This window comes from Myotis nattereri, assembly GCF_964212035.1.
Source record: "Myotis nattereri genome assembly, chromosome: 16".
In the NCBI taxonomy this organism is placed as follows: Eukaryota; Metazoa; Chordata; class Mammalia; order Chiroptera; family Vespertilionidae; genus Myotis; species Myotis nattereri.
The window spans coordinates 54,869,754-54,887,002 of NC_138091.1; the positions used below are offsets into that span (position 1 = coordinate 54,869,754).

At 65.6% G+C, this 17,249-nt stretch overlaps 1 protein-coding gene across 2 annotated transcripts in view; it reads right to left on the reverse strand.

Annotated features, from left to right (window-relative positions):
• Positions 1-17,249, reverse strand: part of DNAH17 (dynein axonemal heavy chain 17) — a gene marked incomplete at its 5' end in the record, with an annotated part of 65,708 nt that overhangs the window by 20,244 nt on the left and 28,215 nt on the right. Inside the window, 25 exons of one of the 2 annotated variants that reach the window (XM_081110337.1) lie at positions 1,639-1,803; positions 2,237-2,470; positions 2,883-3,044; positions 3,766-4,032; positions 4,147-4,338; positions 4,523-4,693; positions 5,360-5,521; positions 6,353-6,444; positions 6,785-6,932; positions 7,368-7,470; positions 7,608-7,773; positions 8,252-8,459; positions 8,570-8,743; positions 8,817-9,099; positions 9,878-10,026; positions 10,633-10,760; positions 11,409-11,541; positions 12,346-12,483; positions 12,954-13,181; positions 13,274-13,412; positions 13,817-13,974; positions 15,447-15,551; positions 15,678-15,834; positions 16,311-16,471; positions 16,640-16,765. In XM_081110337.1, coding sequence (XP_080966463.1) covers positions 1,639-1,803; positions 2,237-2,470; positions 2,883-3,044; positions 3,766-4,032; positions 4,147-4,338; positions 4,523-4,693; positions 5,360-5,521; positions 6,353-6,444; positions 6,785-6,932; positions 7,368-7,470; positions 7,608-7,773; positions 8,252-8,459; positions 8,570-8,743; positions 8,817-9,099; positions 9,878-10,026; positions 10,633-10,760; positions 11,409-11,541; positions 12,346-12,483; positions 12,954-13,181; positions 13,274-13,412; positions 13,817-13,974; positions 15,447-15,551; positions 15,678-15,834; positions 16,311-16,471; positions 16,640-16,765 — 4,149 coding nt within the window. Of the gene's footprint in view, positions 1-1,638; positions 1,804-2,236; positions 2,471-2,882; positions 3,045-3,765; positions 4,033-4,146; positions 4,339-4,522; positions 4,694-5,359; positions 5,522-6,352; positions 6,445-6,784; positions 6,933-7,367; positions 7,471-7,607; positions 7,774-8,251; positions 8,460-8,569; positions 8,744-8,816; positions 9,100-9,877; positions 10,027-10,632; positions 10,761-11,408; positions 11,542-12,345; positions 12,484-12,953; positions 13,182-13,273; positions 13,413-13,816; positions 13,975-15,446; positions 15,552-15,677; positions 15,835-16,310; positions 16,472-16,633; positions 16,766-17,249 lie in introns of both variants that reach the window. The other variant, XM_081110336.1, reaches the window with a different exon arrangement.

The following is a 17,249-nucleotide window of genomic DNA, read 5'->3' on the forward strand; positions in this document are numbered from 1 at the left end:
TAACCCTAACCCTAACACTATCCTGGGCAGAGCCATAACCCTAACCCTAACCCTAACCCTAACCCTATCCTGGGGAGACATAACCCTAACCCTAACCCTATCCTGGGCAGAGCCATAACCCTAACACTAACCCGAACCCTAACCCTAACCCTAACCCTAACCCTATCACTAACTCTAACCCTAACCCTATCCTGGGCAGAGCCATAACCCTAACCCTAACCCTATCCTGGGCAGAGCCATAACCCTAACCCTAACCCTATCCTGGGCAGAGCCATAACCCTAACCCTAACCCTATCCTTGGCAGTGTCTAACCCTAACCCTAACCCTAACCCTAACCCTATCCTGGGCAGAGCCATAACCCTAACCCTAACCCTATCCTGGGCAGAGCCATAACCCTAACCCTAACCCTATCCTGGGCAGAGCCATAACCCTAACCCTAACCCTATCCTGGGCAGAGCCATAACCCTAACCCTAACCCTATCCTTGGCAGTGTCTAACCCTAAACCTAACCCTAACCCTATCCTGGGCAGAGCCATAACCCTAACCCTAACCCTAACCGTATCCTGGGCAGATCCATGACCCTAACCCAAACCCAAACCCAAACCCTAACCCTATCCTGGGCAGAGCCATAACCATAACCCTAACCCTAACCTCCTGGAGAATCTGGTTAGGCACCTGCTTTAGGGACAAGTGGGGCACGAGGCAGGGATGGGGCACAGCAGGCACTGACCTGGCCAACTGTGCTGGGCAGCTCCCAGGCCTTCTTCCTGGAGACCCCGGGGGGTGCGTTTGGATGGGGGGGGGGTTGGAGAGGGGTGGGCAGACACTGGGTGGTGGATCACAGAGCTCAGGGCCGAGCCTGCCTATGGCACCGGCTAGTGTGGAGTCCTGGCAAGTCGCTGCCACACGGAGCTTCCGTTTCCTCCTCTGCCTAAGGGGCGTCCTCCCTCCCAGGAGACGTAGACACTCGGGGACACCCCCTTTTTAAAAATATATTTTTATTGATTTCAGAGAGGAAGGGAGAAGGAGGAAGAGAGAAACATCCATGATGAGAGATCATTGATGGGCTGCTTCCTGCACACCCCACACTGGGGATCGAGCCTGCAACTCAGGCATGTGCCTTTGATAAGAATCGAACCCGAGACCCTTCAGTCCACAGGCTGATGCTCTATCCACTGAGCAACACCAGCCAGGGCTCGGGGACCCTCCCTTAACTCAAACCCTCATGCAGATGCGTGACGACGACATAGAACCAGGCAGGGACGGGAGATGAGAAAACAAACCAACAGCGACAAGGACTGCAGGACGGCGCCCATTCTCCCCACCCCCGCCCGGGCACGGGGCCTGGGGGCTCCAGGTGCAGCCTCCCCGACCTTCCCGTGCACGGGGACCCGGCATCCCGCCAGAAGGCAGCCCCGATGCAGCCCATGGGGCCGGGGGAGCCTGCGTTTCTCAGGGGCTCCCGAGGGGCTGCGCCGTGGCCTTGAGTGGCGTGGCCTCAGGAACACGTTGCTCTTCAGCGCAGTCCTCTTCTGAGCCGGGGGGGGGGGGGGTCCCGCTGGGGGGGTTCCGCTGGACCGGGCCCCTCTGCCTTTGCGGGGACCGCGCAGGGCGGGCCCGCCGCCGGCTGCCACCCACCTTGTTGATGACCTCGACCTTGACCTCCTCCTCGTCGGCGATGGCCTTCTCCTTGCTGACCTTCTCCGTCTCCACGCCCACCACGTGGATCAGCTTGTCCGCGTTCTCATTCTTCTGCACGAGCTCCGCCTCCTGGATGGCCAGCTTGGCCTTCAGGTCGTCCACCTGGGGAGGGGCACCAGGAGACGCAGCTCGGGCTGGCCGCCCTGCACGCAGGCGGGCTCAATGTCTCTAGGGCAAGCATTTATTGAGCACCGACTGTGTACACAGGGTCACAAGTACAAGATACATTCCCGCTGCTCAGGCGTCTGACGGTCCAGGTGGGTGGGAGTCCCGGGGAGGCGGGGGCCGCGGTCAGAGGAAACTGGACCCCGGGACTGAGCCCGCCCTGGGAGCAGGCGTGCCGAGGCCCCCTGCCGGCCCGGCAGGAGGGTGTGCTGGGCAAGAATAGGAAGTGAGAGGGTGGGGGCTCTCCCCTTCTTATCCGTTTCTACCACAGGGGCGGCCCCATCCCAGGGCCGGGTCCGGAGGTGCAGTTGGGGAGGAGAAGGGGCCTGCTGGGCCGCCCGCCCCCACCCGGTCCCCGCTGCCCCCGGACCTGTGAGGCCGTGCTCTGCAGCTTCATCAGCCCGTTCTCCAGCCGCTCGATCTTGGCCACCAGCTCCGCCCGCTTCTTGGCCAGCAGGCTCTGGTAGAGCTTGATCTGCTCCAGGAAGGTCTTGGGCGTGGTGTAGTTGTAGCGCCGCTCGGTGGCCAGGTACACCTTGGACATCTCGTTGACCGTGGTGTGCACGTAGGCCATGAACAGGCTGATGGAGGCCTTGACTTCCGGCTGCAGGGCAAGACGCCTTCAGCCCAGGCCCCTCCGGGCACGACCCCGGCCTGTGCCCTGCGTCACCCACCAGCCAACACCGGCTCTCCAGGCCGCTGTGCGCGGGCCTGTGGGTGGCCGGGCGGTGTCAGCTGACGGCCACGGGGAGCGCAGGGCCCAGGAACCACCCGGCAGCAGCCCCACCTGGGTCTACAATTTTGTTCCCATGAAATTTTAGCATTTATGTTGATTTTTAAGTGTCGCGTTACAATGACCTCGATCGCGAGGTTTTCTGGCCCCTTAAGGTTGTGCCTGAGGCAAGTGCCTCGCTCGCCTCCCCCTAACCCGGGCCCGGGAGGCGGAGGTCCAGGATCCCGGCCCCGTGACGGCCGCCGGCAGAGGCGTGGCCGAGGCGGTGGAGCCCCCGACTCACCAAAATGCCTTCCGTCTTCCTCAGGAAGCGGGCGCTGACCGACACCAGGGCGTCCTCCGGCCACTCGTGGAACCAGTCGATGGCCGTGCAGTTGACCACGGCGGGGAACTTCCGGGCCCGGACCCGCAGGATGGAGCCCACAGGGGAGAAGCACAGGATCACCTGCGGGCAGGGCCGCGGGCGGCTCGTGGGCGGTGGGCAGAGGCCCACACCCCGCGGAGGAGGCTCGGCTCCCAACGTCGGGGCAGCGCCTCCCGCCTCCGGGCTTCGCGGTGGCCACCGCCCCACAGCCGACAGGCTCAGCTGCGGTCACGACCCCCCCAGCGATGTCAGGGAGAGGGGCCCCCCTCAAGGGACGCTCACGAAGGCGGACGAAACAGTGTGGATGCGGGGCCGGTGGGAAGGGGCGGCCACGCTGGGAGGGCCACACTCCGTTAGCAGGTCTGTCCCTTGGGGACGTGGAGCCTCCTCCAGGCCCCCTAGGACCAGGGCTACTCCCCAGACAAGTGGGGACCCCCAGGGACCCCAGCCTGGGAACGGCTGTCTCGGGGAAGCCTGGCCTAGTCAGCCCACTTCCCCTAAGCAGGAATGCCGAAGGGCCAGGTGCACTTAACTGTTCACACCTGCCGTGTGTGTGTGTGTGTGTGTGTGTGTGTGTGTGTGTGGCAGCCCCCGCCCCGTCCACCAGGCAGCCCCACCCCCCCGCTCTGTCCCGTCCTAACGGATTTCCACGTCCTGGGAGGGAACGGCCCCCACCTGCTCCCAGACCAACAACTGGAGCCCCACAGAGGCTGCCCACCCCCGCGGCACCCCCGCGGGCCCCCCCACCCTGCGCCCCCGCGCCCCAGGGCCCTCGGGGACGGGGACGGGGCCGGGACTGCACCTTGAGCTGCCTGCGGACCCTTTCGATAAAGAACTTCCAGCACAGCTCCCGGGTGTCGGTCAGCCCGAGCGCCTTGACCTGCGGCCGCATGGACGTGATGATGTTCTCCAGGTCGTCGTCGGCGAACAGCCCCGGGATCTCGCCCGAGGCCAGCAAGTCGTTGATCAGCACCAGGAACTGCTCCTCGGCCACCTGGGAGTCCGTCATCAGGAACACCGACGGCACGTTCTTCACCGCCGCCTTGATGTACTGCGCGGCCAGGTCCGTCTGCGCCCAGGGCACCGGCTCAGAGTCCCGGCCGGACGCCCTGCCTGCCCGCCGACACGCACACCCCGGCGGCAGCGACAGGCAGAGCCCGGGGCCGCCCGCCGCCCGCCTCACCTTGAGGTCCGGGATGCCGTAGCCCTTCTTGAGCGTGATCTGGAAGACGTCCAGCGCGCTGATGTAGGCGGCCAGGCGCGACAGGCTCTGCTTCCCGCTGCCGCCCACGCCCACCAGCAGCGCGTTCCCCCGCGGCGACTCCAGGATGCGGTTGATCCGGCAGATGTGCGCCACCGCGGCTTCAAACAGCACCTGCGGGCCAGGCACCTCGGCACCTCAGCCCCTCGCCCCGCGGGGACCCGCCTGCCGCCTCACAGGACCTCGTCTGTGGCCGCCCCCCCACCCCCCCCTCCCCCGCCTCCACCGCAGGGCGCGCCAGGAACGGCTCAGCCCAGGGGCGCCGGCAAGGTGTGCGCTCTCGGCTCGCCCAGCTCACCAAGTTCATGACCGCGTTGACCTCGTTGTAGCTGTCCAGCACGTCCACGAGCAGCTTGCTCAGATGGGCCATGTCGGTCACGGGGAGGTACTTGGGGTCGCCGATCCCGATCCCTTGAGCGAAGTGGCTGAAGATATTCGGTTTCGCAAATAAAAGCTCGTCACCGAGTTCCTGCAGGTGAGAGACAAGGCGCTTCTGTCGTTTGCCTCTGTGGACACGCCGTGGGCACGTCATGGACACGCCGTGGGCACGCCATGGGCATGCTGTGGGCACGCTGTGGAAATGCCATGGACATGCCGTGGGCACACCGTGGGGATGCTGTGGGCACGCCGTGGAAATGCCGTGGGCATGCCATGGACACACTGTGGGCATGCTGTGGGCACGCCATGGACATGCCATGGGCAAGCCGTGGAAATGCCATGGACACGCCATGGGCAAGCTGTGGGCACAGCAGCCGGTGCCCCAGGAGGCCAGGCCAGGTCTCTAGGGGCCCACACCCCTGTTTCCAGGTGCCTGCGGACAGCTGGGGAGGAGCCCCTGGGGGGATGGTCTGTCCCCATCCATGAGGAACAAACTGGTCCCCCAGGACCCTCAGGGCCCCCAGGGTCCCCCAGCAGAGGAGCTGGGCCCAGGCAGGCCTTTCTGCTCCCGAGTGGATGGAGGGGGTCGTTCAACTTCTCGCTTCGATGCACACCCACGTGCGAGTTGTCTCGTGGGACCCAGTGTGGTCCTCCCTGCCCACCGAGGGCTGCCCAGGAGGGTATGGGCATCACCGGCCCCAGGGAGCCTGCCCACCGGAGCATCCGGGCTCCGCAGAGGGACGGCGGCTAGACTTACGTCAAAGAATTTCTTGGTGGATGCGATGGTGACTCGGCGCAACGTGTCCTGGTCTTTCTCGTCCACCATCTTGTCGCCGTACACGCGTTCAGCCTCGTGCAGCCAGAGGCGGACCAGGTCCAGCGGGGTCTTCAGGATCTCGGTTGTGGAGAACAAGATACCCTGCCCCCCCACAGGAGGGTCGGCTGGGAGGCAAGCCGGCTGCGCTGTGCCTGAGTGACAGGGGACAGTGGCCACTCCCCCCGGGAGGCGCCACTCAGCAGCTGGGGCAACGACGCCACCGCTGCCACGTCCACACGAACCCGGGAGCCGAGGGCGTGTCTGTGGCTGGAGAGACATGGGGGAGCTTTTCCCACAAGACAAGGTCCGGGCTCCATCCTCTAGTGGAGTGGACGGTGAGAGGGGACCCAAGAGGCTTCCTGGGGACCCCACTCGGGAAGCCTCGGGCCGTGGGACTAGCATGGGCTCTGCAGCCGGCAGCCTGGGTCCAGCTCTGGTTCAGCTGTGCACTCACCCAGTGACCTGGCCAGGTCACCACCACCATCACCACCATCACCATCACCACCACCATCACCACCACCACCACCACGACCATCACCACCACCACCATCACCACCATCACCATCACCACCACCACCACCACCACCACCACCACCAACACCATCACCACCAACACCATCACCACCAACACCACCACCATCACCACCAACACCATCACCACCAACACCATCACCACCACCACCACCATCACCACCATCACCACCACCACCACCATCACCACCACCACCACCACCACCACCACCATCACCACCACCACCACCACCACCACCACCACCATCATCACTACCATCACCATCACTATCACCACCGTCACCATCATCATCACCGTCGCCGTCACCATCATCATCCCTGTCCACAGTCCACAGGTCTCACCCGAGAGCAGCAGAGGAGGAGCTATCTACGGGTCAGGGGCTTGGCGCCGAGGAGCGGTACCTGGAAGATGCTGGAGAGGTCCCTGAGGTTGAAGATGTAGTGGAACTTGATGGCCGTGGGAAGGAACGTGGCTGTGACCTTCTGGTGCAGGGCTGTGGTTGGGAGAACACCCATCCTCCGTGTCCCACTGGGCTCAGGAAGGGCAAGGCTTAGGGGCCAGCTCCCAAGGCAAATGCACTGCGAGCCAGTGACAATTTAAGAATCTGCAGCGCAGGGGGAGGGAGCCTGCTGCCCGGGCGACATGCATCATTCCTATGCCCCGACTCCCCCCCACCCGGCCCCCCACCCGGATCTCACAGCATCTCCTGTGGACACAGCATCGTTTAAAGACACTGACTGGAAAGTACAGAAAACATTACCAGGGAAGAGAGACAGCAGCCACCAGCCCCATTAGAGCGCGGTTCTCCCGGCGAGAGCGGCGGCAGGGCTCACCCAGGGCCGAGGCCACCAGCTGCCCGCTCATCCGCTGCACCACCAGGGGGGCCGAGCGATAGGCCAGGTGCTGGGCCAGGATGGTGTTGTAGATGGTCATGAGGGCCTCCTGGCCGGGGAAGCTCACGGCGAACACGCAGAAGTGGCGCTGCCGGGACCACCACAGCCCCGCGTCAGGCAGCCTCGGGGCCTGCGTGTGGCCGCCCGCGTGGGAGCAGTCTGTCCCCGCCGCCCAGTGCCTGTGGCCAGAATGCCGTGTGCGCGCACGTGTGTGCATGCGTGTGTGCATGTGCGGGTGTGCGCATGCATGCGTGTGCATGTGCACGTGCATGCGTGTGTGTGCATGTGACGCTGCTGGTCACCTTCCCCGCAGACTGACAGGCACCTGGAGCTTCATTTGCTAAATCTGCCAGCCCCCTGGGGTCCCGGGGCCCCGCTGGCCGGCCTCTTGACACCCCTGCCCACCCTGAACGTCCAGAGAAGGTCAGCCTGCCATCCTGATGCCCCCCAACAGGGCTTTTATTCTCATCTGCCCATGTGGCCCTCGGGCCCGGGCGGCTGCTCAATGAGTCGGAGCGCCTACCTGGAGTCGGGGGTCGATGGTGAAGGAGCCGGAGGTGGGGTTCATGCAGGCCACGTACTGGCAGTTGTGGATGTCCTTCAGCGTCAGCTTCTGCCTGTCGTACCTGCGCGGGCACCCGCGTTGGGGTCCTGCCTCAGCCCCCACCCCACCCCCACCCCACCGAGCATGTGGCTGTGAAATGATCAATTTCACTTCACCCCCATCGCCAGGCCCTCCCCGCGCCGTGTGCGGCCGCCTCACCAGTGCCCGTGGTCCATGTGCTGGCGGATGAGGGTGTGCGGGGCCACCGTGCCGTACTTGTCCACCTCGGGCATGTTCATGTCGTCGATGAAGTAGATGAGCTTCTTGGTGCCAGGCGGCCCGTAGTTCCTGCCCGACTTCTTCTCCAGTGGCTTCTCCAGAACGCCTGGGGAGGGAGCGCTGCCACCAGGCGGCCCCGCATCCGGGCACCCGATCGTGGGGCCCAGGATGTGGCCTAGAGGGGCCTCCACCCCCCGGGTAAAGGAGGGGGTGGTGGGCGTCATGGATGGGGGGCAAGGGCTGCGGGAACCTTGAGCCCCTCACACTTGTGGCCCCCACAGCTCGGTGGTGATAGAGGCCCCTGTGGGATCCGCCGTGAGCATGGGGAAGGGGGGCCTGGTGACCACCCTGTCCCTACTCTGGGGTGGGGGCCAGCGGGTGGGGGTGGGAAATGAAGAAGCAACTGGACAAGGAATGGGGGGACAGACAGCCATGTGGCTGTGTGTGTCCAGGCTGGGTTATGAGGACCGACCTCTGCTCCCCCACTTCTTAACCTCACCCTGCCCTACTCTCCCTGCCCTGCTCCCCCTGCCCCTGCTCCCCCTGCCCCCTAGGCCTCCCCCTGCTCTCCCTGCCCCGCTCACCCTGCAGCATGGCGGAGGTGGTGTAGAAGTTGAAGGGCACGGCCTGCACCAGGTAGTCGTCCGTGCTCAGGCTCTCCAGCTTGTCGCCCAGCAGCACGGACTTGCCCGAGCCCGCGTTCCCCACCAGCATCACGGGCCACGACTTCTCCATGAGCAGGTCCATGAAGTAGCGGATGCGGATGGTCTCGGTCGTGTGCACCAGGGAGGCCTGGGGAGGGGGGAGGAGGGAGGAGGGAGGACCCGTGGCCCCGGACACACGAGTCTCCATTCGCCCTGGGACGCCTGGTCCAGGCGCGTGGCTGGGCCCCGGGCGGCTACCTGCAGCGGGATGTCGGGGTCCAGCTCGAAGGAGGGCACCTTTTCCATCCAGGGCAGGAACTTCTTGGTGTCGGGGTCCAGGTAGTAGTCGAAGACGGTGCCCTGCGAGGGGAACTTGATCGTTTTGAACTCGTTGATCCACCACTTGCTGAACTCGACGCGATAATCCACCAGCTGCGGGAGGACGGAGGGTGAGCCGGGCGCGGGGCCGGGGCTGCGCGGCGGCCTCCACGCCGGCGGCGCCCACCTGGTCCTGGAACATGGCGCCCCCGAAGGCCCAGAAGCAGGCGAACACGAAGTAGAGCTCGTACAGCTCCTTGGGCGAGTCGGGCGGCGTGTTGCGCTCGGTGAGCAAGCACTCGAGCAGGTACAGGATGGTCTGGATCACCGTGATCTCGGGCACCGGCGTGATCCTCTTGAAGCCAAAGCGCAGCTTGTCCAGGCACATGGGCAGGTACTTGTCGAAGAGGATCATCAGGTTGGCCTTCTCCGACTGCACCTTGCGCCTCTCGATCCAGCTGCTCACCACGCTGCGGAGGGCGGGAGGCGCGGCTGAGGCCTGGCCGCCGTGCTGGGCCCACCCAGCGCATCACATCGGGACTCCTGGATCCAGCCGTGCCTGAAGCAGGCCCTGGCGAATTGAGCCAATAGACTTCCTCTACATGAGGCCTCCATCTGTGGGCCTTTTCTGCAGCACAGGACACTGACATCTGACACGCCCCAGCCTCGTCACGTGTGTAACTGACACGCCCCCAGCCTCATCACATGCGTGTGAAACTGACACATCCCAGCCTCCTCACATATGTAGCTGACATGCCCTAGCCTCATCATGTGTGTAACTGAAACACCCCAGCCTCATCATGCGTGTAACTGAAACACCCCAGCCTTGTCACGTGTGTAACTGACACACCCCAGCCTCACCACGTGTATAACTGACACGCCCCAGCCTCATCACGTGTATAACTGACACGCCCCCAGCCTCATCACATGTGTAACTGACACGCCCCAGCCTCATCACGTGTATAACTGACACGCCCCCAGCCTCATCCCGTGTATAACTGACATGCCCCAGCCTCATCATGTGTGTGACGGACACGTCCCCAGCCTCATCACATGTATAACTGACACGCCCCAGCCTCGTCATGTGTGTGACGGACACACCCCAGCTTCATCATGCGTGTAACTGACACGCCCCAGCCTCATCACGTGTATAACGGACACGCCCCAGCCTCATCATGTGTGTGACGGACACGTCCCCAGCCTCATCTCTCTGCCAGTTTGGAGCGGGGCAGAGACACCCCAACTCACGGGTTCCAGCCCAGGTCGGCAGGGTTGATGTAGAGAATGCCGGCTCTGGAGACGGTGGCCGGCGTGGCGGTCCGCAGGTGGCTGATCTCGAACAGCAGCCTCATGGTGCGGTTCAGGGGGATCCGCTCGTTGCTGGCCAGGGTGAGGACCTAGCGAGGGAGGGCCCCACGGTGGCTCCCAGCAGCCAAGGCGCCATCGCCGAGGGTGCCCCACGCGGACACATCTCAGAACGAGGGGGAGGGAGCCGGGACCCTGCACCCGGGCCCCACTGCTGACTGGCTCCCCACAACCTGGCGTCTCTGTGTCCCTGCCGGTCCCGCCTCTGCCCGCTCCCGCCCTGGGACAAGGGTTAGGATTTCACTCTCACACGACGTGGGCATCGACCCCTCCCCTGGCCCGGGAATCCTGCATTCCCTCCCGTGCTTGATTGAGAATCATCTTTTAAGATGCTTCTAGATCATTCTTCCTTCCAAGGTATTAGCTATTTTTTCCACCTTATGCCACGTGTAACTGGACAAGAATGCTTTCCATGTCTGCACCCTCCACCCACACTGCTGCCAAAAATGTCTAAGACGGGACACGCATGGAGCAGGGTCACGCGTGGAACGGGGTCACGCGAGGAGCACACCTGTGACACGGACTTTCCCTGTTCATAACTGTCCGTGCGGAGCCCCACCCCCCGCCTCCCGTCTGCTGTGCGGGGTGGATGGTGACAGGGGTCCTGGGGGATCTCGAAGTCCGGGAGCCCCTCGCACCTTGTTGTCGTCCATGACCGTGTTGAGAGACTCGATCCACATGGGGTCGATGTCCCCGTCCAGGACGATCCACTTGGGGCCTTCGTGGGTGATGTTGGCCAGGTCCCGCATGATGGTTGAGAAGAGGCCTGTGAGAGAGCAGGGCTGGTGTGAGCAGGGCTGTGAGGAGGGCTGGTGTGATCAGGGCTGTGAGCAGGGCTGTGAGCAGGGCTGGTGTGAGCAGGGCTGTGAGCAGGGCTGGTGTGAGCAGGGCTGTGAGCAGGGCTGGTGTGAGCAGGGCTGTGAGCAGGGCTGGTGTGAGCAGGGCTGTGAGCAGGGCTGGTGTGAGCAGGGCTGTGAGGAGGGCTGGTGTGAGGAGGGCTGGTGTGAGCAGGGCTGTGAGCAGGGCTGGTGTGAGCAGGGCTGTGAGCAGGGCTGGTGTGAGCAGGGCTGTGAGGAGGGCTGGTGTGAGCAGGGCTGGTGTGAGCAGGGCTGGTGGGAGCTGACAGGCAGTGTGGGACCATCTCACCCAGGACTTTAGGCCCCTCCCTCCGCCTGGGCCATGCCTGTCCCCCCCCTCCCCCCTCCCCACCCCCCAGGTGCTCACTGCTCTCATAGGGACCATCGTTTTGCACCATGTGTAGGGGCGCCCCAGACCCGCCTTACCCTGGGCTGGCCAGGCAGGGGCAAGTCCTGCTTGGAGCGACGCCCCCTGGTGACCCCGCCCCCATGCCCCGTGACCCCGCCCCCATGACCCCGCCCCCACACCCCCACGCCGCCGGCAGCTGCTCCGTTACCGTCTTTCCACTCCCTGGTCGCCGGGTTGATGATGCCGAAGAGCTCGTCGCAGGTGACGGCCTTGGGGTCCAGGTCCACGGCCACCGGCTTCCTCTTCAGGTTCTGGTAGGTCTTGTTGAGGGACTTGAGCACCTGGCGGAGGCGGGGTCACGGTGGTCACTGACGCGGGGCCACGGGCGACGCCCACAGGGAACCCAGAGCCCTGACCCCCGCCCCGGGTTGGCTTTGCTTTGGTGGCACAGGTGGGTTTGTGTCCCCCGGATGGGAGCCGGGGGCGGCGCGGCCTGGCCTCCACGCTGAGCCTGGGGAGAGCCGTTAGCCTCCCGATGACAATGTAACCCACGCTCACGGGCTGGGGGGGCGGGGGGTACGGGACAGAAGCAACCCGGGTCCTCGGCCCAGAGGCCAAGGCTAAGGACACTGCGTGGGCATGGGCGCCCCGGCGTGCACACAGGTGACAGCTGGTGGGGAGCCCCATCGTGGAAGTGCAGCGCGCGCCCAGGGACCCGCCTTCCCAGTCGCTCAGGGCGCAGCGTGGGGGGCGCCCTGTTGGTGAGTTCATGTCCTTTTTGGCAAATTGGGGTCAGGCAGCTTCGGCCTTTTTGCAAATAGATGGCGGTGAGGTCCCAGGCCGCCCGCGCTTGGAGACGATGCCGCTGAGCGCGTGGCAGCCCCGCGGCGTCTGGCTGCTCGAGAGCCTCCGGCGGCCTCGGGGGCTGGTCACGGCCCCTCGCTTCCCCCCGGGCAGGCGGCAGGCGGCAGGTGGGGGCTGCCCCCGTGAAGCTGGGAGGAGGGCCCCGTGGGACCAGCACACGGGGGCGGGGCCCCGGAGCACAGGGCGGGGCCCCGGAGCACAGGGCGGGGCCCCGGAGCACAGGGCGGGGCCCCGGAGCACAGGGCGGGGCCCCGGGCGGGCAGGCTGTGGGCGGCACCTGCCTGGGACTTGCCGCTGCCCGCGTTCCCGATGACAAACACCGAGTGGCGCACTTGCAGCAGCTCCTCCAGCTGCACCACCTTCAGCACGAAGCTGTCCTCCGCCTGCAGCTTCAGCTCCACGATGCTCTGCTTGATGATCTGGGGGGGCGCTGGTGTGGGTGCTGGGCACGGGCGGGCGCTGGGCACGGGGCGGGCGCTGGGCAGGGGGCGGGCGCTGGGCACGGGGCGGGCGCTGGGCACGGGGCGGGTGCTGGGCACGGGGCGGGCGCTGGGCACGGGGCGGGCGCTGGGCACGGGGCGGGTGCTGGGCATGGGCACAGGACCAGGCTGTGTTCTGGGCCGGGGAGCCTCCTGCCCGGGGCGATACCACAGGGGAGCAGTGACCCTCCAGGTGATGTGTCTCCATGTCCCTGCCCCGAGGCTGTGGGACCTGCACGGTTTGCCCGATGCCCTCAGCTCCTCTGAGACCCCAGCACTGCGCGAGGACTGGCCGGGGCTGAGCGGCGGCCTCGCGTGTGACCATCGCGGACTGGATGACCAGGCCCCCGACTCCCACGCCGCCCGCGCCTGCCCCCGGGAAGGAAACGCCCTGGGCGGGCAGGACCCACCTTCTCGAAGTTCAGGTCCCGCTTCCGAGGCACCTCCAGGGCCGGGAAGAGGTCCCCGATGAGCCCCATGAACACGGGCAGGTCGTCCGTCACGATCTTGGGGATGTTGAAGTCCCTCAGCGCCCGCATGAGCACCTGGTCCTCCGCGCGGCTGGGGTCGCCCCGCTTGAGGGAGCCGGCCACCACCAGCACCGACTTGATGGCCCGCAGGCCCCAGTCATAGTGATCCTGCGGGGCGGGTGCCGTGTGAGCGCCCCGGGGGCGGCGGTGCCCTGGCCCGAGGGGGTCCTGGGGTCCAGGAGGGCGGGCGGCCCGCGCACCTGCTTGGAGAGCAGCTCCTTGCACAGCGTGTAGAGCGTGATGAACTTCCTGGCCAGCAGGCGGGCGTCCAGGAAGCCCTCGGCCACCAGCATGATCTCGCAGATCAGCTCGAAGTCCGGCACCACCATCGCGCAGGGCCTGCGGGGGTCAGCGGGTCAGCCAGGCCCCTCCCCCCAGGGGTGCACTCACCGCCCTGAGGGGAGGGGGGACACGCAGCGTTGCTGGTCTAGATGCCAGGGCTGCACTGGGCTCCCAGCCCCCTCCCCTCCGCTCTCCCCCCCTTCCTGTCTCTCCCCCACCCTCAGGCCCTGCGCCTGCACCCTCCACCCTTCTCTGGGGGTCACCCTGCACCCCGCCTGCCACGGTCTCCAGGAGGGACCCTGCTCTGGGAAGACAGCACAGGAGGTGGGCATCTGCTCCTTACGGGGCCCTGGCCGGCTGGGTCCCCTCTGCCCCGGGACCCCCTTCTGCACCAGGTCTTCCCTCTCCCGGCTCCGCCCACCTCTGCTCCTCCCCTGCCCGCCTCCCCCTCCCCCACGCACCTGAACAAGGCCTTCAAGTTCTCCGGCAGCTCCGTGCGCCCCGCGTACCCGGGGTTCATGGTGATGAAGATGCCGACGGTGGGGATGAGGCCAATGATCTCCCCCAGGAAGTTGAAGGTCTTCTTCTTGGCCCGAATGGCATCCTGGACGCACTTGACCTGGGCAGTGGGCGCAGACGGTGGGCACGGGGACGCACGGCTTCATGTGTTTAAATTGAACTTTAAATCTTGAGACCGGCGTAGATTCACACGCAGTAAGACCAAATGCTGGGGAGCCCCCACACGCTCCACCCCACGGGCCCACGGTAACCTCTGGCACGGCCGGGGTGCAGACGCCACAGCCACGGACGTGGACAGGCAGGACATGGGCGTGTCTGTCACTGGGAGACCCCCCACCCCCCAGGCACCTCTGCAGTCACCCACCCCCGCCCCGCCCCAGCCTCTCCTTGACCTGAGCGACCCTGTCTGTGACGCTGTCCCCGTGGAGGGACCCAGTGGACAGCCAGCGCATCACCCAAGGCCCCAGGAGGCCCCAGGTGCTGTGCGTGTGGCGTGTCCCGCATCGCCGCGCACCGCCCGCCCCCGCTGCTCCTGCCGGCAGGGACCAGGTGCTCCTGAACTCCAGGGACCACCAGTGCCCCGAGGAGGCTGCAGCCCTCCCAGCCGCCACGCGAGGGCGCCCCACGTTCACAGTTAACACTGTCACAGGCCTCCTGCCGGTCTCCCCAGGACTCTCTCTTTGGGGGAACTCTTCACTGCCCCACCTTGCAGAAGCCTCTCCTCTCCTCACCTCCCTTCCCCTCCCCTCCCCTCCCCTCCCCTCCCCCCCCTCCCCTTCCCGTCCTCGCTCCTTCATTCCAGGCAATAAACATTTAGTGCCCAAGCCAGGCTCTACTCAAGGCTCCTGGGGTCTGTGCACTAACGGGGGTGGGGGGTAGGGGCGGTAACTCTGCTACTGCACTGGGGTTAGGGGTCCCCAAGGCAATGGCCAGCACTGCCCGAGGGTCCGGGGGAACCGGCCAGCTCGCCTTCTCTGTCTTACTGGCCTCCGGCCCCGGGACAATCCGTGCAGAGGAGGGAAACCTGAGTGGAGGGTGTTGGCTCCCCGCATTCACCCCTAACCTTGCCAGCAAACCTGTGTCACTGAACCCATTTTACAGATTAGAAGGTGGAGGCACAGAGTTTAAATCACTGGCAAGCCCTGCTCCACCTGGTCCCCGGCCCCCCCACCCCCCCACCGTGCTCTGGCCCGAGGGTTCCCCAAACACAGGAGCACACCCCCTCCTCCCCTTTTCTCCCTTGTCTTCCCCTTCTCCCCTGACACTCTTGTCTCACTAACGAACGCCTATGCATCCTTCAACACCCAGCTCCACTGACACCTACAACAGGCCCTCTGTCCGGGTCCCCTCATCCCTATCCAATCCCATCCAAGCTTCCACAGCGGATTCTTACTGTTTTCACTTCCGTCCGCCCAACCAGAGTGTGGCCCCTGGAGGTCAGGGCTGGGGTCTCGCCTATCGCTGTGCCCCCTGGTCGGGCTGCACAAACGGACCCCACGGGAAAGCTGACTTGCCCCGAGCCGACAAAGCAATGAGTCCCTGTGCCCAACCCAGCGACTGCGCGGGCCCTACCTGCACAGCGATCACTGACAGGACCTCCACGGAGATGCGGTTAAACTCGTCGAAGCAGCCCCAGGCCCCGGTCTGGGCCAGGCCCTTGTAGATGTTGCCGCAGGACTGGAGAGGCGAGATTGGGGGAGAGAGGAGGAGGCCCGTGAGCTGCCCCTGCGGCTGCCCCTGCGGCTGCCCCTGCCCCTGCGGCTGCCCCTGCCCCTGCGGCTGCCGTCCGGGAGGGAGGCGGACCTTGTAGTCCATCTGCTCGGAGCAGTTGAACACGTACACCATGGTGCCCAGCGCCCGGCCCAGGTCCTTCGTGGTCTCTGTCTTGCCCGTCCCGGCCGGGCCCGCGGGGGCGCCGCCCATGATCAGGTGGAGGGACTGGGTCAGGGTGATGTAGCACCTGTGAGGGACCCGCCGGGTGAGCCCCGAGGCCAGGGCCCCTTTCCTTCCCCCGCAGCTCGGCCACACCCGCTCGGCCCCGCAGGCAGGGAAGGGCTTGAGACGCGGCCGGGGAGCAAGTTCGGTGCCAGGTCCCAGGCACCCCGTGTCCCCTGAGGTTCACTCTGAACCCCTGCTCGGTCCCCAACGCACTCATGCGGGGTCACACAATACCCTCCCCATGTTGCCGGCCCTCAGAGGCTGAGCCACCCTCAGGCCCCACAGCCAGGGTCGGAGCCCGGGCAGCGAAACCAGCGCCCTGGGCTGGGCCCCGGGCGGACAGCTCCCACCGCGGCCCCGGACCCGACGCCTGGCCCTCCAGCCCCCGCAGGACGTCTGGGCCAGAGAATGGGAAGAGCCCGCAGGGGGCCCGTGTTTTCTCCCCCCTCGCCCCCCAGCCGCCAGGGCCAGGGCGGCGGCCCCGCGGGCGCCCCTCACCGGTCGGTGAGCGGGGTGATGACCAGCCGGGGCGTGTTGCCCAGGTACTCGTACGAGTACTGGATCTGGGCGTCGCAGATGTTGGCGAAGCAGTGCCTCTTCTCCTCGTCCCAGCGGTGGCGCAGCTGCGACTGCCAGGTGAAGGCCTGGGAGCTCTCCACCTGCAGGGCCACGGGCCAGCGGTCAGGGGGTCAGGGTGCCTCCCCGCGCCCAGGGCCTGCGCCCGCCTCTCCCTCCCCGCCCCCCCTCCGGCGCAGGGTGAGTCTCCGGCAGGGACAAGGGGAGGGAGCCCCAGGAACAGGGCCGCCTCCCCGCAGCCGTGCCTTGGCCGTGATCATCTTGGCCACCACGTCGCGCGCGTGCACGTCGATGGTGCAGATGGTCATGATCTTCATCCTGTCGCCCGCGTTCAGGTTCCCGATGAGCAGGGTGATGAGCACGTTCAGCTGACTGATCTGCGGGAGCAATGGCCTTCGGTGGGCCCGGTGCCCGCCACCCTCGGGGGTCCCGGCTGCGGGGTCCCTGGGGCTCTCTCCAGGGAGGGAAGACACCGTGCTGTTCACAATAACGGAACGCAGAAGACTGTCCCGGACAGCCCCGGCTGGGGGGGGGGGCAGCTGTGGTGCGGCCCCGGGTGGGAGGGGGTGCCACGGGGCCACCAACAGTGACGGAGTAGAAGGAAAGCTGGTGCCAGGGACAGAGCGGGTAGGGAGTGAAATCAGTGGATCTTAAAGCATCGGAAACCAAATTCCCCATAAAAATAAGCCGTTGGATGTCTATTTCCACATATACCTTTACATGTATGAACCCCAAAAGATTACAATAGCAATATTATATTATATACACCTAATGTATGATACTAAATAGTATTAGAACAACAACTGGGTAATAATATGGTGACAGTGGTTATATCTGGGTATCGTAGCTTTTCCTTCTCCC